This window comes from Jatropha curcas, chromosome 7 (genome assembly GCF_041381405.1).
Source record: "Jatropha curcas cultivar XTBG-Jc1 chromosome 7, XTBG_Jcur_1.0, whole genome shotgun sequence".
NCBI lineage: Eukaryota > Viridiplantae > Streptophyta > Magnoliopsida > Malpighiales > Euphorbiaceae > Jatropha > Jatropha curcas.
Window position 1 is genome coordinate 27,934,238 of NC_143157.1, and position 24,369 is coordinate 27,958,606.

The 24,369-nt window shown below is 36.0% G+C and overlaps 6 protein-coding genes across 6 annotated transcripts; 3 read left to right on the forward strand and 3 right to left on the reverse strand.

The window, feature by feature from the left end:
- Positions 1-302: 302 nt before the first annotated feature.
- On the forward strand, positions 303-4,640 carry LOC105632016 (putative RNA helicase SDE3). The gene is made up of 5 exons (XM_012214283.4): positions 303-639; positions 1,166-1,944; positions 2,029-2,196; positions 2,366-3,829; positions 4,178-4,640. Exons 2-5 carry the CDS (start codon positions 1,168-1,170, stop codon positions 4,418-4,420), a joined length of 2,652 nt encoding a protein of 883 aa, XP_012069673.1. The 5' UTR covers positions 303-639; positions 1,166-1,167; the 3' UTR covers positions 4,421-4,640.
- A 98-nt stretch (positions 4,641-4,738) lies between these two features.
- LOC105632214 (Bifunctional inhibitor/lipid-transfer protein/seed storage 2S albumin superfamily protein) lies at positions 4,739-6,315 on the reverse strand. The gene is made up of 3 exons (XM_012214537.4): positions 5,769-6,315; positions 5,289-5,354; positions 4,739-5,108 (listed from the first exon to the last, which is right to left on the reverse strand). Exons 1-3 carry the CDS (start codon positions 6,148-6,150, stop codon positions 4,885-4,887), a joined length of 672 nt encoding a protein of 223 aa, XP_012069927.1. The 5' UTR covers positions 6,151-6,315; the 3' UTR covers positions 4,739-4,884.
- A 135-nt stretch (positions 6,316-6,450) lies between these two features.
- Positions 6,451-9,629, reverse strand: LOC105632015 (sugar transport protein 14). The gene is made up of 4 exons (XM_012214282.4): positions 9,324-9,629; positions 7,912-8,234; positions 7,195-7,824; positions 6,451-7,014 (listed from the first exon to the last, which is right to left on the reverse strand). The coding sequence occupies exons 1-4, from the start codon at positions 9,463-9,465 to the stop codon at positions 6,562-6,564; spliced, it is 1,548 nt and encodes a 515-aa protein (XP_012069672.1). The 5' UTR covers positions 9,466-9,629; the 3' UTR covers positions 6,451-6,561.
- Positions 9,630-11,280: 1,651 nt separating this feature from the next.
- Positions 11,281-12,466, reverse strand: LOC105632014 (non-specific lipid transfer protein GPI-anchored 20). Its single transcript, XM_012214281.4, has 4 exons — positions 12,046-12,466; positions 11,927-11,953; positions 11,786-11,845; positions 11,281-11,692 (listed from the first exon to the last, which is right to left on the reverse strand). The coding sequence occupies exons 1-4, from the start codon at positions 12,386-12,388 to the stop codon at positions 11,472-11,474; spliced, it is 651 nt and encodes a 216-aa protein (XP_012069671.1). The 5' UTR covers positions 12,389-12,466; the 3' UTR covers positions 11,281-11,471.
- Positions 12,467-12,963: 497 nt separating this feature from the next.
- LOC105638685 (non-specific lipid transfer protein GPI-anchored 5) lies at positions 12,964-14,090 on the forward strand. Its single transcript, XM_012222523.3, has 3 exons — positions 12,964-13,513; positions 13,584-13,631; positions 13,771-14,090. Exons 1-3 carry the CDS (start codon positions 13,186-13,188, stop codon positions 13,878-13,880), a joined length of 486 nt encoding a protein of 161 aa, XP_012077913.1. The 5' UTR covers positions 12,964-13,185; the 3' UTR covers positions 13,881-14,090.
- A 614-nt stretch (positions 14,091-14,704) lies between these two features.
- On the forward strand, positions 14,705-24,013 carry LOC105632012 (ARM repeat superfamily protein). Its single transcript, XM_012214278.4, has 17 exons — positions 14,705-15,071; positions 15,565-15,763; positions 15,947-16,255; positions 16,398-16,487; positions 17,028-17,510; positions 17,664-17,771; positions 18,083-18,207; positions 18,309-18,438; positions 19,160-19,523; positions 19,622-20,145; positions 20,263-20,442; positions 20,522-20,680; positions 20,989-21,063; positions 21,256-21,433; positions 22,178-22,329; positions 22,749-22,964; positions 23,279-24,013. The coding sequence occupies exons 1-17, from the start codon at positions 14,863-14,865 to the stop codon at positions 23,927-23,929; spliced, it is 4,152 nt and encodes a 1,383-aa protein (XP_012069668.1). The 5' UTR covers positions 14,705-14,862; the 3' UTR covers positions 23,930-24,013.
- Positions 24,014-24,369: the final 356 nt, after the last annotated feature.

Below are 24,369 nucleotides of genomic sequence, written 5' to 3' on the forward strand. Positions count from 1 at the left end.
GTCAAAAATAGAACAGTGGGGCGGGCTTTCAGGAAACAAGAAGAGACTACACTAACCTTACTTTGATGATTAGAAATTAAGAACCCACCCAAAAACAAAAATACTCATCTGACTTACTTTTGACTTGTCAAACCAATAGCACTGATATTTCTTTTTATCAAATATTTAAATATTTAATTTTTCATGAGATATTTCTTATATTTCTATAACAAAGTCGAAGCCATTGGAGTGATGACAAAAACTTGTCTGTTTTCGTAAACAAGGGAAATCCAAAGATACAAATGGACTCATTAGTCATTATGATTATAGGGCCCATGGGATCGGTCGAACTGGGAAGCACACCGGTACTAACCAATCCACACAGTGAAGAATCAAAGAGTTAACGAACGACCGAAATATAGGCCTCTATCCCTGGAAATATAGTAACGCTGTGCAATGAGACTCTGCCACGTTAAGCTTGATTTTTCACTCTACTTTCATCACTATATGCGGTATGCTAAACCAACCCTTTTTGCGAGGGTTTTCACTTTCCAATTTATACCCACCTTACCAAATGTAAAGGGTCTTTTCAATTTATCTCAATTCTTCATTTCTATCATCCGCATCTGAGTTTCAACCATCTCTGAACTTCCAACAAAGGTTCGTGTTGTTCTCTCTTTTTTTTGTTATATATTTATGTTTGTTTTTTTTTTTTTTTTTTCATGTACGATGGTAATAAGAATTTAATAATCATATTAAGTGTAGTAGTGAAGATGGGTTTGTTTTTGCTGGGATCGAGTGAATATTTTATTTATTTATTGAGACCATGTCGTGTTTCCGATCAATGGCAAGTAAATATACATTGTGCATGTTTGAAGTTGTCAGTAGCATTTATATGTGTTTTTAAATGTTATTTCTGTTGATGAAATGGAAGGGAGAAGCTCGCTTAAATCCCTGGTTATTAAATAATACTGGTATTTCATTTACATTGTTCTTTGCGGTTGTTCTATTGTTCATGGATTGTGATTATTCGGAGTTTCGGTCTGTCCAGTTAATGATTTGTGTTATTATACTTATAAAAATTGGAAGATCAAATGAGCAATTCTTATTTGATCTGCTCTTGTTTGTATATATTGAACATGCTACGGTTTGGGTGAACTAATGGGTTTTTTGTTTTGTGGTTTAGAGATGGGTAGCGTTGATGGTGGATGGGATGATGATGAATACTCTGTAATTGGAGGAAAAGGTGAAATTGGGTTCATTGATTATCAGGATGACAAATCTGTTTGCAGTTATAACCCAATTGAAGAGAGTCCTATCGTCATTTCCATCCCATTTCCCTTTGTTGATGGGAAACCTCGGTCGGTATTTCTTGGAGAAACTGCTACAGATTCAGTAACTATTAGGAATACCACTGATGAAGCTGTTGATTTATGGACCAAAATTTATGCCTCCAATCCTGAAGATTCTTTTACACTTTCTCTAATGGAGCCAACATCAGTAAATGGTGGGAACAACAGTCAGGATTTCTTAGAGTCTTATAGTCTAGAGGATAGAATGCTTCAACCTAATGAAACATTAACCATCTGGCTAAATTGCAAACCGAAAGAAATAGGACTATACACTTCAGTTGTGCATTTTGATGCTGGAGATGATAGAATTGAACGGGTGGTTTTCCTATTGGCTGAAGATAAGATATCCAGGTCTTTGGCTTCAAAAAGGCCATATTCAAAATCTACAAGAAAGAAGCAATTCACTGTGGACACATTTGTTGCAGGTTCACGTCCTTTGAGGGCAGTAGGCCGTCCATCCAAAAATAGACTTCCTCGTTATGATATTCCTAAACAAGTTAGAGAATCGATTGAGAGCAAGCAGACCCCTGATGCTATTACAGAAGGTCTAATAAGGGGGAATTATGCTATTTACTTCAAAACATTGTTGATGATGGAGGAAATACAAATGGAGGTAGCTTTTCTTTGAGCAATTACAATAGCAATGATGGTATTAAATTTGTACTCTATTCATTTGAATTTATTTATTTTTATTCAGGAAGACATGAGAACTTATGACATGGAGAATGTTGGGATGAGGAAGGAGAGGGGGGATTTTCTGTCCCTCGTGGTCCCAGGCCTTGCTGAGCGGAGACCTTCACTTGTCCATGGAGATTTCATCTTTGCTAAGCTTGCAAATTCTGATGAAGCAACCCCTCCGTATCAGGTTTGTCCTTTCTTATATAAAATAATTACATTAAGATCAGTTTTTGCTTGAAGAATTTCGGTTAGAGAGAATCCAAGTGCAAAGAAACAACAATGTACTATGTTATTTTTCTGACTATATTAGATTTGTTTTGTAATTGTGTTTTCTTGTTAAAAAAATGTGTTCTCAGGGCTTTGTTCACCGTGTTGAGGCTGATGAAGTTTATTTAAAGTTTGCCCCTCAATTTCACTCTGGCAATTTCAGTGGGAATCTGTATGATGTACACTTTACATATAATCGGCTCAATGTGAGAAGGCAGTATCAGGCTGTAGATGCAGCTGAAAATTTAAAGACAGAGTTCTTATTTCCATCTGATTGCTCTGAAAATAGGCTTATTGAAACTACTCCTCTGGTGCCCATTACTTATAATCTCAATGAAGAGCAGATGTCTTCGGTTGAGATGATCCTTGGCTGCAAAGGAGGTCCCCCTTATGTCATTTATGGGCCACCTGGTACTGGTAAAACTATGACAATAGTGGAAGCAATCCTCCAGCTCTACAAAAATCGAAAAGATACCCGGATTCTTGTGTGTGCACCTTCAAATAGCGCAGCAGATCACTTGCTAGAGAAAATTCTATGTGAGAATGCTGTTAATATTCGAGAAAATGAAGTATTCAGACTCAATGCAACTTCCCGACCATTAGATGATGTAAAATCTGAATATAAAAGGTTTTGTTTTTTTGATGAGTTCCTCTTCAAATGTCCTCCACTCTGTGCTCTCACACGCTATAGGATCATAATATCAACTTATATGAGTGCCTCATTTCTTTATGGAGAGGGTGTTGAGCGTGGTCACTTTTCTCATATTTTCCTTGATGAGGCTGGGCAAGCTTCAGAGCCAGAAAGCATGGTCCCTATATCTAATCTCAGCCAGAGGGATACAGTTGTTGTTCTTGCTGGAGACCCCATGCAGTTGGGTCCTGTAATATACTCTAAATATGCAGAGAATTTCGGACTAGGAAAATCATACTTGGAAAGGCTCTTTGAATGTGATTATTACTGCAATGGAGATGAAAATTATGTAACAAAACTGGTTAGGAACTACCGATGTCACCCACATATTTTGCATCTCCCTTCAAACCTGTTCTATGGAGGGGAATTGATTGCAAGCAAAGAGTCTACAGATGATACAAATTCCTTAATGTCTTTGGTGAATCTCCTTCCGGGCAGGAACTTTCCTGTTCTCTTCTTTGGTGTACAAGGCTGTGATGAGAGGGAAGGAAATAATCCATCATGGTTTAACCGCATTGAAGTAAGCAAGGTAGTAGATGTTGTAAACAAACTGATTTGTGCAGGAGATATGAATGAAGCTGATATTGGGGTCATCACACCTTATAAGCAGCAAGTACTCAAACTAAAGAAGGTCTTTGATGATTTGGATATCCCTGACATCAAAGTTGGCAGTGTTGAACAATTTCAAGGGCAAGAAAGGAAAGTTATTGTTGTATCAACTGTCAGATCGACAATCAAACACAATGAGTTTGACCGAAGACATTGTTTGGGTTTTTTGAGCAATCCAAGAAGGTTTAATGTGGCTATTACCCGTGCTATGTCGTTGCTTATCATTATTGGGAATCCACACATTATCAGTAAGGTATTACTTGTTTTTTAGAGGCCATCGTAAGAAATTAATCGATTGGAACAGAAGGATACTGGGCAAACAATTATACTTTTCCTTGAAGATTGCATCTTAATTAGCTTAAACGTTATAATTCTATACATGCATGACCTGTGCAGATATATAGACTTAGAGATCTGTATTTGCTGCTTCTGTGCATGTGCAAGAGTGATATGATAACTAAATTATTGACCAAACCAAAATTTGATGTGTCAAATTTATGTGCCTTGGCCATATGATACACAGTTAAAGAGTCGGATTCGGTTGAAATTTTTGCTGATCATTTGTTTTGATTACTTATATTTAATTGTTTGCAATTTGCAGGACCCTTACTGGAATCAGCTTTTGTGGTATTGTGTAGACAACGACTCCTATCAAGGTTGTGGTCTCCCAGAAAGACAGGATCCTCTTGATGAATCTCAAGAGCAGGAGGACTGTGTCAACAGTAACTATGGTGTAGAAAACCCTCAGCCCTCCGAAGAGGCTGGATGGGGTGAAGACTCATATCGAACAGAAATTTCAAAACCTGTGGATGAAGCAGAGTGGTCCGATGGTTGGAAGTCATAGATGTGCAGTCTTTTTGTTCACAGAAGTTAAAGCAACGGGAATGCTTATTCTCATTTTATTTTAGTTTGATCCTTAGATAGATAAGATGTTCCTATGTACTCGATAATGGAATCTCGGTTGGCTCAAGGAATCAAGTTGTCCAGCCAATTTCAAATCTAACAGTTGTTTTTGCCGTGAATTTTGATGAATCATTCTCTATGTTGCTGAGAATTAACTACAATTTCACTTGTAGCGTATGGTGATATAATGCCATTCTAAACACTTGATAGGGAAAAAAAATGTATCATATAAGCAAATATTGCTGTATGCACATTGAGATGCTCTTAACTTTTGCTTGAAACTGTATATGCTATTTCAAAATCAAGTGTCACTCGTCGATTATGCAGTGACAAAGATGAGTGAAGAAATCATAATGGTGTTTGCAGGTGCAGCATTACAGATGACTGAAAATAAAAGGATCCAGTTCATGAAAAGAAAAAGATAACCAGGGAAGTTAGCGTTCCAGGAAAAACCCAGCTGTTGCTAATATGTTTCACTGCAGATGAATGATTGGCTGGAGTTAGTGGCGATTTCAAAGCTATCGGAGAACTAACAACAGGTTCTGGTATCAAACTTAGCGGGGTAGGTGAAGTCTCAGCGTTTTCTGCTGGAAAACTTGTTGAAGGAGATGACGCAATGTCTGGAACTTCTGCAATTTTGGAGTAAAACTCACCAAGTAGGACAGTTAATTTATTTTAAAAACTATAAGAGATGAATATTTCAGAGAGCATTTTGTCAAGTAAGCTATGGTGCCAAACAAAATTAAGATTCAACCAAGTGAAGAGGACAGTGGATATAAGGGTAAAAGGAGGTTAGTGAGTCTGCTTACCAGAATCAGGTCCTTTTGGAATCATTAAACCTGTTGTGCTCCGGAGAGGAGGCAGTGCTGATGACCCTGTAGCACAAGCGGGCAGATCCATAATCATAATTAGACAGTTCCGGAGCAAATCTTGGATAATTATTGGTCAATACAATGCCATGATCTCTAAATATACAATGCTACAGCAGCAATTTTAGCATCATAAGAATTATCAGTAGACCTGACTACACCTAATTATTCCTGGAGTGAAGGCTAACTTGCGCCCAAAATTCTAGAAGAAACATGGCGCCAAACCAAGAGAAAGAGATTAGAGAGAGCTCTGTGGCTATGGATTTCTAAGACTCTGAACTCCAAAGTGATTACTCAAAAAGAAACAAAAATAAATCCAAGATTTGTCATCGATCATTTAATCAAGAAAAGAAAAACAGTAAAATCAAAATTGAACATTTAATATAACTGATCAATCAAGAATATGCTTCATATCCGAACCTGAACAAATCGATTCCAGTGATCCGCCATCAATTGTCGCTAAACCTCCATAACCGTAAACGGAAGAACAAACAGAAGGCAAAGAAACCACTCTCGAATCATTCAACGGGAATCCAAAGATCAGAGGCTGCCTCATAAGATAACAGAAGCAGTTACCATCACTGGCATTGACAGCTTTAGAGAAGGCGTTGCAGCACTGAGGAGTAGCCATGTCCGTCAGGTTGTTTGGTTCCACCGAGACATAGCCAAGGCAAGGGGAGAAAGCGACGAGCTCCTCCGTGCAGTCTGGTGACGATGATGGCAGAGGCGGCGATGGTTGTGGAGGTGAAGCAGTGGTGAGAAGGAGAATGGAGGTGAAAATGAGAGCAAAAATGGCAGTCATGTTTGTGTGTGTGAGAGAGAGAGAGAGAGAGAGAGAGAGCGAGAGCGCGCGTTAGAGAGAGAGCAAGAGAGAGACACAGGAATTTTGCTGGTTTGTTTAGTTTGTTCCAAGTTAGTTACTGGTAACTCTTATATTGGCGGGAAGATTTGGCTTGTTCGTCTGATTTGACAAAATTACCCTTCCCCATAACTCGACGACGCCGTATTAGTTTCGTTTAACACAATTTCTTAATTTCAATTTTGGCATCACCATTTTATTCATGACGTTCAGCGTTCCAATTATTTATATTTCATGCGGATATGAAATGAAATTGTGTTGTTATTTATAATTTGCCCAACTAACTAAATACTTTAATTCACAAACAGCAAACAATTCTCAAAACAAAGTTTTCCCCCTACAGAGTGTAGACTTTTAAACTCGTGATCCTGTCTTCTCATCTAGTTCAATTTGGTCCCCATTACCCACTATGCGCTTCCAGAACCAGTGATTTTGCCAGAGAAGATAGACCTCTTCAATTGGCACTTGCTTTGTTTCTGGCAGCAGGAAGAATATGAAGCTACTCATGATCAAAATCAAACCAGCAAACACCAAGAAGATCCCGTATCGAAGATGACAGAGTGAAACCAGAAAACACTGTGCTATAAGAGCTGTGAAGAGCATATTAACACACACAACTATACTCTGCCCAGCTGATCTTGTCTCCAGTGGGAAGATCTCACTTGGAACTAGCCATCCAAGAGGACCCCATGATCTTCCATATGCTAACACAAACAGGCAAATTACTATCACAAGAAATATGCCAATTCCTTTTGGAAGAGTCACTCCTTCTCCAAACTTCAAGGCCAAAGTTATAGCCACAGCAACCTGTAAATCAAACAATGAAGTTAGTGTCTGTTTGACATTGCGGTTAGACTACTTTTGCCATACTGGTATGGCTTGAGAAAAACAACTCAAAAAAAAAAAAAAAAAAAAAAAATTAAAAGAAGGTGAAAAAGTGCAATCTGAAAAGCAGTTGAAACGATATCTAAAAATGAGTGCTGTTACCATATAGCAGAACATCTCAGTTCCAGCCTCCAGAAAGAAAGCTCTTCTTCCAAATTTGTCAACTAAAGACATAGAAATAAGAGCACCAAGAACAAGTGCTCCGCTGGTTATGACTGATGAATATAGAGAAGCACCAGAACCAAAACCCAAGCTTTGAAATATAACAGGAGCATAAAAGAGTATAGAATTCATGCCAGTAAGTTGTTGGAATGCAGGGATTCCTATAGCCCCTATTATCAATTGAGGGCGATTCTTTCTTCTGAGAAGGTTCTTGAATGGATGCTGTATAGCTCTTGCTGCATTGCTTGCATCTATAAGATCATCAAATTCAGCATCAACTTTTGTTGTGCCTCTAACTTTCTCTAATACTTTTCTCGCTTCTTCTAATTTGCCTTGTTCTACAAGACTATTGGGAGTCTCAGGCAGGAAAACTCCTCCTATGAACATTAGACTTGCAGGAACTGTGGCTAAACCAAGAGATAACCTCCATCCCCATGGATGGATTTTCTCAGTTCCATAATTTATAAGGTTAGCAATCAAGATCCCTAAGCAGGTTGTCAGTTGGAACAATTGGTTAACTGCTCCTCGAATTTTTGCAGGAGCCATTTCCGAAAGATACAAAGGAACTGCCTGAAACATTAGGACAAGAAAACAATAAAATTAGTTTCATAAATAATTGAAGTAAAAACTTTTTTGGTTTGAAAGAAATGGACTTACTTGATTGCCAAATCCAATGCCTGTGCCAAGCAGGATTCGTCCTATGATCAACATTGAAATGTTGACGGCAGCTGCATTGAGGATTGCTCCTAAAAAGAAACTAATTGATCCAACAATAATGCTGGCTCTTCTTCCTTTATTTCTGGTAACATGAGAGGCTCCAAATGTTGAAATAAGAGCAGCAAAGTACAATGAGGATGTAAAGAGTGTGAGGATTTGGTTGTCATATTTACAGTAATCTGTCTCATTAAGATGTTTTTGCTTCCTCCGATACACTTTTGGAAAGAAGTCCTTCAAGAAATCATCCATGGAAGTAACTCCACCTGGATAAGCACACAATAAGTTCAATTGCTATTACCACCTCTAAATATTAGATAAACATATACTAAAATCTAAAGTTAGTAATAAATTTTTCACCTCTCTCTTTTTCTTCAAAAGAACCAAATTAAATCAAGCTGAACAAGAAAATCAATTTGAAGCATTTTCATGTATTCTTAGTTATATTGCTTTGTTAGTGAAGGATGTAGTAACTACCCAATTGAGAACTACCATCCATAAATCATTTTCACTCTTCACTCATTCAGCTCTCTCTCGAATCTAAAAGATATGCACTAAATTATCCTCCTATACGGCACCATATTCTCCTTCTACACGACAAGTTATCGAGGAAAAAAAAAAAACAAAATGTCAGAAGTAATATTTTCCATCGTCTATATGAGGGAATCTTTTCCAGTAACAACAAAAACCAACAGCCTGCGATCTCAGGATCACCAGTTACAGGAAAAAATCTGCGCTTTTGTAATCAGAAACTGATGAAAGTTAGCTCTCTCTCTATGGAGAACGAAGAAAATTTTTATCAGTATCAAACTTCTCTTTTATTTCTTTTGCATTTTGCCATTCTGGTAATCCAAACAAAACAGAGGAACCATAGAAAGTTATGTTTCAGGCTCACCGGTAACAGGAAAAGATATGCGCTTTTTTGTAATCAGAAACTGATGAAAGATACCTCTCTTTATGAGAACGAAAATTGATGAAACAAGAAGAAATTTTTGATAAGTACGAAACTTCTCTTTTCTCTTTTTGCATTTTTTTCCATTCTGGTGATCCAAACAAAACAGAGGAACAATGAAGTTTATGTATTTTTCTTCTCGTCTCACTATAACAATAATAATTGAATAAAAAATTGAAAGTTTCTTTCTTTCTTCTATGTATAATACTTTAAATAAAAGAAGCTGTCATTGTAAGTCTTGATAATCACAACAATAGTCAATAACATCGTTATTATTATTAAAAGAAAGAAATGCACAGGTCATTGTTCCATATATAGTGACACGTGAAATCAAATGAATCTTGAACAAAAAAACATAAATGAAAAAGAAAAGAAAAAAAGAAGAACAGAGAAGAAAACTGACCAGAAACACCAAGATCATAACCAAAAAGGGATCCGCCAAGAGCTGCAACTATGCAAGCAAAGATAAAGTAACCGGTGATCTTATACTCGTATTGATGAGCTCTTTTGAGAGTTCCTCCGTCTACAAATCCTCCACCTGCCATTACTTAAGACCTCACCTAACCTTCTCTGATTTTTCTGTGTTGCAGAGAAGAAGAGATCTCTGAGTAGAGAGAGACTAGAGACTACAGCATTCAGAGAATGTTGTGTTTATAGTATTTATAAAGCAAATAGCAATAGAGTCAACTCTATAAGGTTGGACTTCAACGGAGGGCAAATGAAAACATAATGGGTAGGACAAACAATTTCTCGTCTATCTAATCAATAATTAATTTCCATTTAAAAAACTATTATCATTTATTATTATTTTATTTTTCGATAAAAATATTAGTTTTTTATTTAAATTAAATATCCCAGTTACTTAAAATACACGGCGGCTTTAGATAAGTATTTTCTTTTTTTCTTTTATTAAACAATTTCAATAGTTGTTTTAGGAACCGGTAATGGCTCAATTATATATATTTTTTGAAAATAGAAGTTAGTTAAAATTTTGTTTTATCGGGACTGAAGAAGCAATTAATTTTTATAAATAAAAATAAGAATAATTTACTCAAAATTAATTTGTGAAAATAACTATTGTATATAATTTAAATAAAAATAATATTATTTAAAATAACTTATATTTTAGTACGGAGAGAGTATTTAGCGTTATAGTTTAATTTATGAAAAACACTTATTTTTAAATTAAAATAATAAATATTAATAAGCACCAACTACAAGTCTATATTTTTGAGTATTTGTTATTGTCATAGCACAAGTGGTCTCCCTAGCAATTTTTCTTCTTAATATAAAGAAAATATCAATTTTTTTTAAGAAAAAGCTGAAAAAATATCTTTACTATGCATTGGTCAATTTTTTGACCTTGAGGCTAATAATAAAAAGCCTCAGGTACAGGTGACAGCAAGTTGATGATCTTGATCTAGTGCACATACAGCTAAAGAATTCCTCTCTAAAAAAAAAAAAAAAGAAAAAGAAAAATACAGGTCAAGAATAATGGCTATTCAATACTATTCAATCATATCTTATCTACTTACTTAGTTTTGGATATACATTAACACTAATATTACAAGGCAAATTACATTTTTTTTTTTTTTTTGAAAAATTGCCTTTTCTAGGTTTTTAGCCAGGTAAGGTACAGTAATTCAAATTTCTAACAAAGGGAAAAAAATATTTAGGGCATATCTAATCTAATTAATATAATTAAGCAGTGATTATATTTTTAGTGGATCATGCTTTATGTTTCTACCAAAATGTATGATTCACACCAAACACTAATCTTTTATCCAATACGAAACTAAAAGATATATATCCAACATTCACATCATCTTTGATTTTTTTTTTTCATAAGTATTTAATTAATATTATAAATATATTCTAAATAATTAATTTTCTCAATATAAACAATTAGTTGTCTAATTGTGTTATATTAGTTGTACGAAAAGGTACCAATGGTTGGAGCACAATCATACCATCAACTCCTAGAGCACTATCACTTATTAATTATATTTACAAATATGATAAACTTAAAATTATTAAATTGACTTTAGTAATTTGGACCAAATAGAAATTATTTTAACAAATTTTTTTATTTGTTAGATACCCTCTGATAATTGGGGAATCCATTACCGTTATGGGTATAAAATAATAATAAGTAGTACATCACAATTAATTAATTTTATCAAATTAAATATTAATCTAAATGGTGGGTCTGTTTATGGAATTTATAACTTACAGTGTATTGGGCTATTGGCCCTTTGAGAAAGCCCATCATGAATTACCTTCGGCTTCTTTTTTATTGCCAATCAAGAAATAAATTTTAAAAAAAAAAAGTAAGAAAATCCTCGAAGGATGTTTGAAGATTATTTACAGAAATAAACTGATATTTATATTCACTAATACATGTGTAATACAAAAAAATTTTATTTAATAAATTATCACCCAATAGGGGACTCAATCATGGGAATTATACTAAAAGGCTAAAATCAATAATCAAACTTCAAAAGAATATTTCTAAATTCATAAATAAAGGCATGAATAGATCTATAACAATCTAGTAGTACTTCAAAGTTACAAATCCTAATGCAAAAATTAGAAGAGATGGTGAAAAGCTGTGAGAGGAGACAGCAGCTGACGGAGGAGTCAGAACCGGGCGGCTCCCAGTTGTCGATGTAGGGGCTCCAGTACCTACTGTTGTTGAAGGTGGAGGCAGAACTGGTGTTGTGCTGGATTCTGGTGGAATAGCAGATGGAGTTGGCTCAGGCACAACAGAAGCTGCTCAATGATTTCAATTTTTACTGTTAACACACAAATCTTTACATATATAAAAAATTTTGCAAAACTAATATAAAGGTTGAAGCAGACCACCTTTAGGACTAGCAGATGGAGAAATTCTGGGTGAAAGAGTTGGTCCAAGTGAGGCAGGGCCTGAATATCAATAAATACAACTAATAAGCATATAGTTAACTGAATTTTCGGCTTAGTTATAAAAAAAATATTAAGTTATACCTGAAGCTGGAACTGGTGAACCAGTGGCTGCAAGAAATTAAAGGTTTGAATTAATATTTTGACTGTACAAGTTAAAATAACAATATTGAACGTTACTAATTTGTTGAAAAAGATTGTACCTTTGCATTGGAGTGGGACGCCTGGCATGTTACAAGCGCGAGGAAGAGAGATAGCTAAGGATCTGTTGATCGGAATTTGGAAAGGAACACTTCCGGTCGCAATAAGGCAAAAACAGTCCACGCCATTACTTGTAAGGTTCTTGAGTGAACTGCAACATTGTTGACTTGGAGAAGTTCCATTGGAACTGCTATTTGTTAGAAAATTCATACAAGGAGAGAATGTAGAAAGCATTGACGGTGTGCATGGGGTACTTATTTGGCCATCAGCAGGAAAATTAATCAAGACTATCAAAGCAATTGCAAGAATTGCTAGCATTCTTGAAACAGGCCTAAAAATGTACATATTGGGTTTAAAGAGTTCTTGTGGATAACTAGGAGTTGTTGGAGAAGAAAAAAAAAAAAAAATTGAATCTTTTATGTTTGGTGTGCTTGAGAGAGAGAGAGATTAAGGGATTTATAGGGGAGTTTGCGTGGAGGAGGTAGGATATTAGGTGTAGATTTATTGGGTATGAAGTTCAACTACCTTAACTAACTCTGTCTGTAACAAAAGAGTTTGAGTTTGCCAAGTGGCATAGGTTACCTTCAGGACCGTATTTTGACTTGGCATTTTAGCTCACCTGGCCCTTGAGAGGTATATATATATAGAGAGATCATAGTCAACTTTAATACAATTGAGCATTTTTGTCAAAGGCAGAGAAGTAATTATCTCAGCCAAGTTCAGAAGATGTGATCCATTTGGAAATTAGGTAAACAGACTGCTGTCTGTCTATTTGTTCAAAGGTCACATTCAAGTTCCAATTGCTGCTACACAAAATTATTCTAATCAGCACCTTGAAATTGTTTTTGAAAAAAAAGTGTAGCATATAACAATACTTACTATGCAATGAATCTTAAACCTCATAACATAAAAAAAAAAATTGCAAATCTTACCTCATATAGTCTGTTCTAGTTCACCAAAGCCTCCATTAGAGTTTATCATCCAAATAAACAAATGAAAAAATTTATCTTTATAAATTAGTCCCTTCAGTTCAGTAAAAACTAGATAATCTAAAGCTGTTATTACATAATTCTGTAACTGAGTAAAAAAGATAAGAGACTTTAGTAGCACTTTCAAGAATCCATCCTTTACTATAATCCAACATGGCCTCAAGGGGAATCATGAACTATACAGGTCTAGTGATTCTCCTTGTGGCCATGTTGTGGGCAAGAGCCATGGCTCAGTCAGGCTGCACCAGTGTGATCATTGGCCTGGCTCCTTGCCTAAACTATGTAACTGGAAGCTCATCAACTCCATCTTCTTCTTGCTGCTCGCAACTGGCTACTGTTGTTCAATCACAGCCACGATGTCTCTGCACTGTGCTAAATGGGGGTGGTGCATCATTAGGTGTTAGTATTAATCAGACACTTGCTTTAGCACTTCCCGGTGCCTGCAATGTGAAAACTCCGCCTGTTAGCAAGTGCAATAATGGTAAATATACACTATTTTAGATTAAATTAAGTTTCTATAGTTCAGAAATTGATGGCTTAAGTTTGAACAGCTTCTCCAGTGGGTTCTCCTGAAGGTTCACCAGGCGATTCTTCAACAGGTACCTTTTTAGTTTTTGATAATTAGAGTTCAAACTCTCAGAACCCTGATGGTAGAGTACCACTAAACTGCTTATTCTTAACAAGAAAGCTGAGAACAATGCTTCTAAATTTGTAACATTTTATTGTTTGCCTTTACAGGAGCAATTCCAGAGACTGGAGTTAGCGGTTCTAATGGCCTCACCATGGATTTCACCCTACAGCTTGTTCTCTTTGCTATATTCATGGCATCAACATTTAGCAGCTTCTAGTTCAATTTGGGGTGTCTTTGAGCTTCCACTATATATATATATATATGAAATCTTTATACGTGTGTGTGCTTGTTTTATGGTGTTATATCTCTACAGAAGTTTGTTGTGCGATTTGCTTAATGTTGTTTGAGTGGTTTATGTTTGGTTAATCTGTTGTAAGACTTGCTTCCCGATATTAGTACTATAATAAAAAGCAAGCTTTTGAGTTTATGTTCTGTGCTTCCAATTTAACTAATAAAAAAAAAAAAAAGTCTATAAATCTGACGCGTGCATGAAGGGGCTGGCCTTGAGCTGGATTAGGCAGTTTCTGTTTATAAGATGCAGATATCAAAGGTTTACAAAAAAAAAAAAAAAAAAAAACTATATATATGCTTTGAATTAATCTAAAATTGGTCTATACTTTGATTATTAATTCTTCCCATTTATTTTCCTTTCCTTAAATTAGGATTTTTGTTGAATCAAATACCAATAATCTCCCGACTTAATTTTGGTACCTCGATACTGAGAGTTAGTTCTCAACTATAAGGGCTATTTGGTTTGGTTTATAGCAAAACAAAGGAAATTAAATCATGGAAATAAATGCCTTGTTCACAATCACGTTCTCATGTTTAACAAGGAGCCTATCAATTAAAACAGTATGGTAATTGTAGTTCGGGGCAGAAAGAACGACCTAAACGACGTGTAGTCGGATGACGACAGCGCGTGCATAGGACAAAGTTCCTGTGGTATATTAGCGCTAAAACTAAAAGCACCGCCTATAATTAAGGTCCGATGGGAGGCTCAGCCCAAGGAAGCCCATGAAACGCTTATTTTTGAATACGTATCAACAAAACTTAGGACCAAATTCAAGGATCGAAAATCAGGTCCAGTGATTGGGCTTTTACCATTCATCGTCGCTTTTCTTCATCCTTCTTTCATTTTCCAGAACTGAAACTTCAATTTCGCGCCTCTCACCGGAAAGATATGTGACTTCACCGTTAGAATGGAAAATTTCGACAAGCTTACCGGTGAAAACGACGAAGAAACTGAACAATGGGTACAACAAAGGATCAGTATTTTTTCGCAGCTAAAACCTTACTGCTTAGAGCTTCTAGAACTTCTACAAAACCCTAAAAAAGACTCTTTGGCAGTCTCTTCACTGCTCAAGTTCCTTCGTAACTCACCCTCCGATGCCCTTCAACCTTTCTTTGAGTAAGTTCAATTGCTTATTTTGCCTTAATGCTAATCAATTATGAGAATTGATATAGGGAGCAGGAATTTTGAGTTATTAGTTATTATAGAGACATGAGTGAGCTCTTTTTGAATAACTGAAGACTGGTAACAGCGGGCATTGATTTGTGTTTTTGTTGTTTTAAGATGCAGTTTTTGTGGACTAGTGCACCTGAGTGTGTAAGCATTTTTTTTTTATGCAGTACCGAAGATCACGGAACTTTTGATCAATTAAGTTATCCATTTGCAAAATCAATGCATAGTTGAAATTTTAACCCTGTTTTTATTTACTTATATATTTATTCTATGAGGTGGGTGTATAGTGTAGTGTGGTCAGATCTTGTTTTATTTTTATGTGGAACTGATATGGAATTGTCATGTAAGCATTTTCTTTGAATGGTAGTTATTTTTTTATTTTTTTATTTTTGAAAAAAAAAATATCTTAACCAAATGTGCTACTTTATGAATGCTTCAGTTATACCTTGTTCCCACTGCTGCTTCTGTTGGATGCGGCAGTTGATAGCAGATCCTCAAAGAAGGATGATCCTAGGGAGAAGGTTGCCACAAATAATGTCTCAAGCTTGCCTCACAAAGTCAGTGACAAAGTGGCAGAAACCGTCTTGCAATGTTTGGAGGAGCTTCTGAAGAAATGTCATTTGGGATCTGTGGACCAGGTGATATTTTTTAAATATCATTTTCCTTGGACATGAATCATTTGTATATGCTTGTATAGTAATGTATGAATGGAAATTTTGTTAGCTCGGTTGACTCAAGTATATGCTCATAAATCTATCTGAAACTTATTTCACTAGTGCGTATATCTTCCTGCTACCTGAAGATATTTATTTAACTTTCAGATGGTTGTACTGATGAAGAAATTGACTCATGCGGCTTTGCTTTCTCCTCTTGAGGCTTCTGAAGAGTTTCGTGAAGGAGTAATCAAGTGTTTTAGAGCTCTACTTCTGAATTTACTTCCCTGCTCTGATGAAGGTTGCACATGCAGACAAAGTTTTCTTTTACCTGCACTTTTAGAAAGTTCATATATGCAAGCTTTTCCATGTGGGGCTTCAAAGTATCTTCCAGAACAAGGAGAATGCTTGCTTGCATTTCTCCAGTCGCAAACCGCTGCAGCTGCTGTTGGCCACTGGCTGTCACTTCTTCTCAAAGTACGTGCTTTTCCTTGCTATTTCTAGGTCCATGGCCATTTTTTCTCCAAACACTATATAGTTGTTTCTCTCTTAAATCTTTCATCATATTTTTCTTTTTTTTTTTTTTTTTTGTGAAATGAGTAATGGATTTTATGTGAAGGCTGCAGATACTGAGGCAGTGCGAGGGCATCATGGCAATGCAAAACTCCGTGTTGAGGCCTTTATCACCTTACGTGTGCTTGTATCTAAGGTAACCATCTAACACTAAGAGACACGTAGACATCAATTCAAGTTCTCACTTGCAGTGATTCATGTGCTCTTTATCTGATTACTCTGGTAGACTTTCCCCTTCTTTGCGACTGCCAGCATGGACACTCTTGAATTCCAAATTTTAAGTTCTGTTAGACAGATTTAAAATCCTATTATTTTCACCAGGATATTGAATCTTGTTGCTATGATTTAATTCTTGGGAGTCTCTTTATGCTGAGATGCAATCAGATGTTTCTTGAAGTCTTGCTAGATATTTTCTTATACAGAATGAGTTCCTGCACCTGCAGTCCATGTGACTCTGCCAGCAGACACTGACCTTGTAAATATCTCAAATTGAAAACTCGAGAAGGAAAACCTTTCTATCAAAGAGGATTAATTAATTTAGAAGGAAAACCTTTCTATCAGAGAGGATTAGTTAGTTTATGTTATGTTCGAGTAGTTTCAACACTGGCTTGCTATTGCAATTGCCTTTTTCCTGTATTTAAAATTGCTGATATTAATAATGGAATCACTTATGCAGGTTGCTACTGCAGATGCACTGGCTTTCTTTCTACCTGGAGTCGTTAGTCAGTTTGCCAAAGTTTTGCATGTCTCGAAGACAATGATAAGTGGGGCAGCAGGAAGTGTGGAGGCTACTGATCAAGCAATTAGAGGCTTGGCTGAGTATCTTATGATAGTTCTTCAGGATGATGCTAATTTGTCTGGTCTTGGTGCATCCCTAAATGCAATAAATGGAATTAATTCAAAGAAAAATGAATCTATACATTCACTTCTGGATGAACTACGCAATTTGCCCAATATCACTCAAGGTCAAAGTAAAATTGTGTCTGAAGGATCGATTGGTGGAACAGTGAATTTGGTTTCCCGTGCTTCTGATTTTAATAAAAATATGAACAATAAGGTTGGCGAGGAAATAGGATCTTTGCATGTGGATCGTACAAGAGATTGGATTGAGAAAACTTCGGCACATCTAGACAAACTATTGAGTGCAACATTTCCACATGTAAGTCTTTGCTTTTCATTTCATGTTCAGCTATAAGGTGTTCTTAAGTCTGTATTATGCACAGCAAAGTTCACTAAAAAATTCTTAAATCTTTGTTGCACTCTCTCTCATAATTCTTTCCATTAACTGCCAAATCTTTTACATTTTCAATAGATTTGTGTTCATCCAGCGAAAAAGATTAGACAAGGACTAGTGGCTGCCATAGAAGGACTGTTATCAAAGTGCAGTTACACTCTGAAGGGCAGCAGATTGATGCTTTTGGTAAGCGGAAAATAAATTGGTATTTCTATGCAATAAATCTGTTGGTACTTTGTCAAAGTTGGCCATTATATTTTTCCTTATTTCTTGTATTCACAATATTTGGATATCTTTACAGTAGCAAATGTGCATAAAGCCTTGAATTGTTTTTTTAAAAAATTGTTACCCAATCTAGCATAACAATTAATTAGCTTGTGTCGGACCAAGTCATAGGCCTCACTTACCTCATTTATAAAAGTTTTCAATGCTGATCCATGAATTAGAATTTTATTGGATTTTGGATTGATGCATAGTCCAAGTGCTAATCACTGCAGGAGTGTCTATGTGTCTTGATTGTTGATGACTCTGAAGAGGTGTCTGCACCTGCTCAGGAGTGTCTTGAATATTTACTGAATGGCAAACATCATGTACAACGTGATATTGCTGAAATATTTGGCAGGTATTTATTGTGAAATTGTCAGAATGTTGAGCTATAGGGTTTTCACTTTGGAAATAATTTTCTTATTAAATCCTGTTATTTTTGTTTTTAAATTTGTGAAGGCTCATTGAGAAGCTTCCAAAAGTAGTGATGGGTAATGAGGAATCACTTGCGCTCTCACATGCCCGGCAATTACTTGTGGTCATATATTATTCTGGTCCTCAATTTGTGTCTGATCAACTTCTATCTCCGGTATGTGCTTTTTTTTTTTTTTGGCTGACAGTTTCTCAATTATTTTGATTTTCATAATTTGCACACATTTCTTTTTATCTCACATGGAGGAAATATCTATAAATATGATGAAAATAAATTTAGAAAAAAGTGCCTGGAAGGAGGACTGCACTTAAGTATCTGGATGTGTAAAGGAGAACAGCAAAGCTAAAGAACTTAGAAAGTATCCTCAATCTGATTAATTAAAAACATACATAGAGGAGAGTGAATAGGTACAATTTGCACAACTAGATGATTTGGGGAAGGTTCTCAAGATGCTATGATATGCGCCTCGTCAACTGAAACACCTTCAGGTTCTTTATGTTCTTTTTACAGTATATCCTTCAATATTGACATGAATCTTTTCTCATTGAATATGCGAATCTAGATTGGGCCTCATTCATGATCTTTGAAATGGATTTATGTCCACTGTGTTGTTAATATAATATTGCAGCACAAGTTTGCTTAATAATGAAATTGATATGATCATCGCATATAGGATTATGAAATGGTTATGTTTGGTATTGCTCTTATCATTTCAAGGAAGAAACTTTGTACTCTTCCTATTTACCTTGTAAAGCAACCAAGAGAGTGAATGTGTCCATCAGATTACATTATTGTCAATTTATAGTTCCGGGAAGCCTCTGATTCCATTTTTGTTTCTCAATTTTATCACAATTAAGAAAGCGTTTTATTTTCATAGGTAATAGCTGCAAGATTCCTGGATGTTTTTGCCCTCTGTCTGAGTCAGAATTCAGTGTTTGTTGGTGCTCTTGATAAGCTTACTTTAGCAAGGCCATCCTCCATTGGATATCTTCCTTCCGTTGCTGATTTGAAAGCTGGTTCACACTTTGCTACTAGTGACCAGACCATCATGGATGTTGTTCCCTCTGATATCTCAAAGTTCAGAGATGTTCAAGGAACACGAATTCGATATTCATTAGAAACTGTGGAGACTAATTATAAACTTCCTCGCATGCCCCCTTGGTTTGTTTATGTTGGCAGCCAGGGATTATATGAGGCTCTTGCAGGAATTCTTAGACTAGTAGGTTTATCTTTAATGGCAGGTCATTTCATCTCATGGAAATTCAATTTTTTTTTCTTAACCTTCTGCTAAATTTACTTTGTAATTAAACCATGTCTCTTTCTTCTTACTTGTTGCTAGACTTCAAAAGTGAAGGGCATATGTCGGTTGTTACAGATATCCCACTTGATTACGTGCGAAAACTGATATCTGAAGTTCGTGTCAAGGAATGCAATAAAGAGAGCTGGCAATCTTGGTATAACAGAACAGGCTCAGGACAATTACTTCGGCAGGCCAGCACTGCAGCATGTATTTTGAATGAGATGATATTTGGTCTATCAGATCAGTCAGTTGATAGTCTTATAAAAATGTTTCATAAATCCAGGGTTAAAAGAGAAGAGGTTCAAGAATTTGATGAAAGTATTGCTGGTGGTCAGGATTGCATGGCTGAATCCCCTGAGCATACTCATTCTATTTGGAAGCTTTCTCAGGAAAAGGCTTCTAGGAGTCACTTGATTGATTGTGTTGGTAGAATCTTGCATGAATATCTATCATCTGAAGTCTGGGATCTTCCAATTGATCATAAACCCTCTCACATTCAACCTGATGGTGAAGTGGGAGAAATTACTTTGCACTTCTTCCAAGATACTGCTATGCTACACCAGGTACTTTAATTCTTACTTCACCTGAAGTTTATGTAATTTCATGAATCTTGTATCAATTTATTATCTTTTGTATAGCATAGAAAAAGTAAGGTTTCTTCCTTCTGTTTTCTCAAACAGGTTATTATTGATGGAATAGGCACCTTTGCTCTGTGCCTTGGAGATGATTTTTTTTCCAGTGGATTTCTTCACTCATCTCTCTATCTGTTACTCGAGAATCTTATATGCTCAAACTTCCATGTTAGAAGTGCTTCTGATGCAGTTTTACGCGTCCTTTCTGCTACATCTGGCAAACCAACGGTGAGCTTTTAAAAAAAAATTTTTTTATTTGCTACTGGATTTTGTCATCCATGACCCTTTCTATATTAATATTCTGTAGGTGGGGCAATTAGTCTTGGCAAATGCAGATTATGTAATTGATCCAATATGTCGACAATTACGTCATTTGGATCTTAATCCACACGTTCCTAGTGTTCTGGCGTCCATGCTTTCCTATATTGGAGTGGCTCATAAAATATTGCCTCTGTTGGACGAACCAGTATGGCTATGTACTCAGTATTCTCGTAGAAGTTAATTGTTTACATTGTCTATTTATGATGAATTATGATAGTTCTATTCCCTCTTTAATTCTTTGAAACTGCTTCATTATTAGTGTGCTCATATTTAACTAAAATTCTTATTTTTAAACCAAAGTATAAATCATCTCTCGTAGTCTGCTAAATGTATATCTATCCTTGTCATTTATTTTGGTATCTTTTGTTGTTATACTAGTTATTAAATCTTGACTTCATCTGGATTTTTTATTGAACTGAAATGCTCATGGATCAATATTGTAAAATTGTACAGATGCGCTATGCTTCACAAGAACTTGAGATTCTTGGCAGGCATCAGCACCCAGAATTAACTATTCCCTTTCTAAAGGTCATATTCAGACACTCTTTATATTACGGTAGTTTTCACCACTTTATTTGTTTGCTCTGCTCTGTTAGCACATGGTGATATGTCACTTTCTAGGACCTATCTGTTAGGGCGTAGTGATGTAAAGTCTTTGCAACTGTAATCTACATCCGTCACATCTTCCCTGACAGATAATCAATTATTTCTTATCTTTAGGCTGTAGCTGAAATTACCAAGGCATCAAAACATGAGGCATCTTCATTGCCTGGTGATGCAGAATCATATCTTATTCAGTTGAAGTCCAAAGTGGGGAGGAAGGAAGCTAGACTGGAGCTCAGCCAAGGTTCAAAATCACGATGTGAAAATCACATAGATACTTCTCAAATGGAATTAGGTGATTGCTTAACCCTTATTGGTTGTAGCATTTCTCTTCATATGGTTATGAATGGTACCTACTTCTTTGGGTTAGCTATACCATTGGTTATTCAGTGTTTGCTTGACATCGGCATATGAGGTATTTTAGATGCTTTATCTTTGCTATTTTGTATTTGAGGTCTAGATGTTATAACAAAAATGTCAGGGTAATGATAATTTTTTTTAAGATATCCGCAAAGGGAAAGGAAACAGGGAACCTTTTCGTTTGTGATAATATGGGTATATCCTTGTTATATAAGAACATATTTGCCGTGGCAATAAAGCATATCTTTTTGTTCCTTTTTCCATGATGCATTCAGACGCATTGTTATAGCGTAGTTTGGCCAATCAAGTGTTTAATTTGGATCCCTTCTGTTGAGCTGCATGTTATATCAACTGCATTATGGGGACTACTTGTTGCCAGAGACTGTTATATAGTTTATTGTGATTAGGCTAACATTGCTTGATCTCTGGATGACTTTTTTTTCTTTTTCTTTTTCTTTTTGGTGCTCTTTGGCATATTTGAGTTCACTATCTTGCCATGTCTGCCTTACCTTTCAATTTGCCAGTTATTTTTGGCTCTTTAAGTAACTGGCGTCATTTATCTGCAGGCCTTTTTCTATGTTTATTCTATTTCTGGTTCAATTTATGCTCTGGGATCCATCTTGACGTTTTATGTAAGATGGAGACTTTTTTTCTTCTTTTGATGGTATGATGCATGCAGAGCAATGGGAGAGTATTTTGTTCAAGTTGAATGATTCCAAAAGATTCAGAAGAATAGTTGCATCTATTGCTGGTTCATGCTTGATGGCAGCAACACCTTTACTAGCTTCAATGAACCAAGCAGCATGCTTGATAGCCCTGGATATAGTCCAGGTACCTGTTTTCCCCAATAATTCTTCAACTTTGCTGACACATGTGGTAACAATTAGTGAATTTATTTAAGCTGTTAAAAGGATAGTTATGAAACTTAAAGTTGCATTTGACCTCTTGCCATTTTTGTGGCTCTTATCCAACACTAGTTTCCACACATAAGAATCTTGTAAGCATCTTGTCATCTTGTAAGCACTGTTCCTTCTGAAACCAAAAAGTGTTAATGTTACAAAATTCATTGGAAGGAAGGATGGATGGCCTTCAATAGCTGTAGAGATGATTCTCATGTTTTGTTTTTTTTCTCCATATCTAAAGATGCACTATTTAAATTCCATCAAATGTTTGACATGCTTTTGTTACTGGCACCAGAGAAATTAGTTGATAACTTTTATATTTCATTCCATGACAAATGACTATCTTAGGATGGCATTACAACATTGGCTAAAGTGGAAGAAGCTTATCGGCATGAGAAGGAAGCTAAAGAAACAATTGAGGAGGTGATTCGTTCATACTCATTGTATCAGCTTGAAGATACTCTGGATGCTGCTGAGGATGGAGCTGATGAGAACAGATTACTTCCAGCGATGAACAAAATATGGCCTTTCCTGATCACCTGTGTTAAAAATAAAAATCCAGTGGTACTTGTTCATCTTTTCTGCTTTGAATATTATATGGAAACTTCCGTGTTGATTACTACTATTAACACTTTTGAATGCATAATTTACAACAGGCGCCATTCTCATTCTGTCATCTATTTATACTTTCTGATTAGCCTGACAAGTTGAAAGCAAAATGAAAGAAATTTCTGAATAGGATAAATGTTGTCAATAGGGTTGGAATATTGAGTTTATTTATTTGTTTATTATTGTTTCTATAGCTCGAACTTGCACGGATTAAGTTCATAAACACTTTCTGTTGCATAGTCTTCAATCACACTTCGTTCATTTGGCAGGCTGTAAGAAGATGTGTAAGTGTGGTCAGTAACATTGTACAAATCTGCGGAGGTGATTTCTTTTCGCGACGCTTCCTTACTGATGGGCCACACTTCTGGAAACTTCTTTCTACATCCCCCTTTCAGAAAAAACCTTTCTCGAAAGAAGAAAGAATCCCATTACAACTTCCTTACAGAAGCACGCCTACTTCTTCGGAGGACTCCCTGGCTGAAGTTTCAAACCTGAAAGTGCAGGTTGCTGTGCTCAACATGATTGCTGATTTATCTCGAAACAAAAGAAGTGCTTCATCGCTGGAAGCAGTTCTTAAGAAGGTTAGCGGTCTTGTTGTGGGAATAGCTTGCAGTGGTGTTGCAGGGCTTCACGATGCATCTGTGAATGCACTACAAGGACTTGCATCCATTGACCCTGATCTTATTTGGCTTCTACTAGCTGATGTATTCTACTCTTTGAAAAAGAAAGACCTGCCTTCTCCGCCTAATTCAAAATTTCCGCAGATCTCTCAGATTTTGCCCCCACCACCGTCTCCTAAAGGTTACCTCTATGTACAGTTTGGAGGACAAAGTTATGGCTTTGATATTGACTTCTCTTCTGTTGAAACTGTGTTCAAGAGACTACATACCCTTGTTTTTAGTAATCAAATGTACATATGAAAAGTGTTTAGATGCAACAAAATATGTATATTTTTTATATTTAGTGCTTTACAAATGGGTAATAGCTTAGAGCTCCTTCGATCTTTTTTGGATTTTTGTTTTTCTTCGAAGTCCTTGCCTAATTTCTGAGTTGCATTTGGAACTAAAATAATGGCGTGTGAATGTAAATGGTCCCATCATTTCCAATTTAACTGATCTTCGCATTTGGGCCGGTGGCCCATGCTGGAGCGTGGATTATGGTCTGCAAGATGATGGTAAGAATTACGACCCTCCACTCCAAAACCAAGTAAATAGAACTGTGGCTCTGATTAATCACTTCATGAATTCTTCTATCGTTTTTCTCCACTTTTAAATATTTTCATGTTTCATTCATGGTGCAGAACGAATTAGGAAATTTGATACCACCCATTTCAAGCATTCTCTGGAGTTATGTACTTTTA

Excerpts from the sequence above, each read along its gene's own strand:
- LOC105632016 (XM_012214283.4), top strand. The coding sequence starts at position 1,168 with ATGGGTAGCGTTGATGGTGGATGGGATGATGATGAATACTCTGTAATT. Across the intron at positions 1,945-2,028 it reads TGGAGGAAATACAAATGGAG|GAAGACATGAGAACTTATGA; the intron begins GTAGCTTTTCTT and ends ATTTTTATTCAG. Across the intron at positions 2,197-2,365 it reads AAGCAACCCCTCCGTATCAG|GGCTTTGTTCACCGTGTTGA; the intron begins GTTTGTCCTTTC and ends ATGTGTTCTCAG.
- LOC105632214 (XM_012214537.4), bottom strand. The coding sequence starts at position 6,150 with ATGACTGCCATTTTTGCTCTCATTTTCACCTCCATTCTCCTTCTCACC. Across the intron at positions 5,355-5,768 it reads ACTGGAATCGATTTGTTCAG|GGTCATCAGCACTGCCTCCT; the intron begins GTTCGGATATGA and ends CTTGTGCTACAG. Across the intron at positions 5,109-5,288 it reads TCCAAAAGGACCTGATTCTG|AAGTTCCAGACATTGCGTCA; the intron begins GTAAGCAGACTC and ends CCAAAATTGCAG.
- LOC105632015 (XM_012214282.4), bottom strand. The coding sequence starts at position 9,465 with ATGGCAGGTGGAGGATTTGTAGACGGAGGAACTCTCAAAAGAGCTCAT. Across the intron at positions 8,235-9,323 it reads TTATGATCTTGGTGTTTCTG|GTGGAGTTACTTCCATGGAT; the intron begins GTCAGTTTTCTT and ends GTGCTTATCCAG. Across the intron at positions 7,825-7,911 it reads GCATTGGATTTGGCAATCAA|GCAGTTCCTTTGTATCTTTC; the intron begins GTAAGTCCATTT and ends CTAATGTTTCAG.
- LOC105632014 (XM_012214281.4), bottom strand. The coding sequence starts at position 12,388 with ATGTACATTTTTAGGCCTGTTTCAAGAATGCTAGCAATTCTTGCAATT. Across the intron at positions 11,954-12,045 it reads CGTCCCACTCCAATGCAAAG|CCACTGGTTCACCAGTTCCA; the intron begins GTACAATCTTTT and ends AATTTCTTGCAG. Across the intron at positions 11,693-11,785 it reads TCCATCTGCTAGTCCTAAAG|CTTCTGTTGTGCCTGAGCCA; the intron begins GTGGTCTGCTTC and ends ATCATTGAGCAG.
- LOC105638685 (XM_012222523.3), top strand. The coding sequence starts at position 13,186 with ATGGCCTCAAGGGGAATCATGAACTATACAGGTCTAGTGATTCTCCTT. Across the intron at positions 13,514-13,583 it reads TGTTAGCAAGTGCAATAATG|CTTCTCCAGTGGGTTCTCCT; the intron begins GTAAATATACAC and ends AAGTTTGAACAG. Across the intron at positions 13,632-13,770 it reads ACCAGGCGATTCTTCAACAG|GAGCAATTCCAGAGACTGGA; the intron begins GTACCTTTTTAG and ends TTGCCTTTACAG.
- LOC105632012 (XM_012214278.4), top strand. The coding sequence starts at position 14,863 with ATGGAAAATTTCGACAAGCTTACCGGTGAAAACGACGAAGAAACTGAA. Across the intron at positions 15,764-15,946 it reads ATTTGGGATCTGTGGACCAG|ATGGTTGTACTGATGAAGAA; the intron begins GTGATATTTTTT and ends TTTAACTTTCAG. Across the intron at positions 17,511-17,663 it reads TGAGTGCAACATTTCCACAT|ATTTGTGTTCATCCAGCGAA; the intron begins GTAAGTCTTTGC and ends CATTTTCAATAG.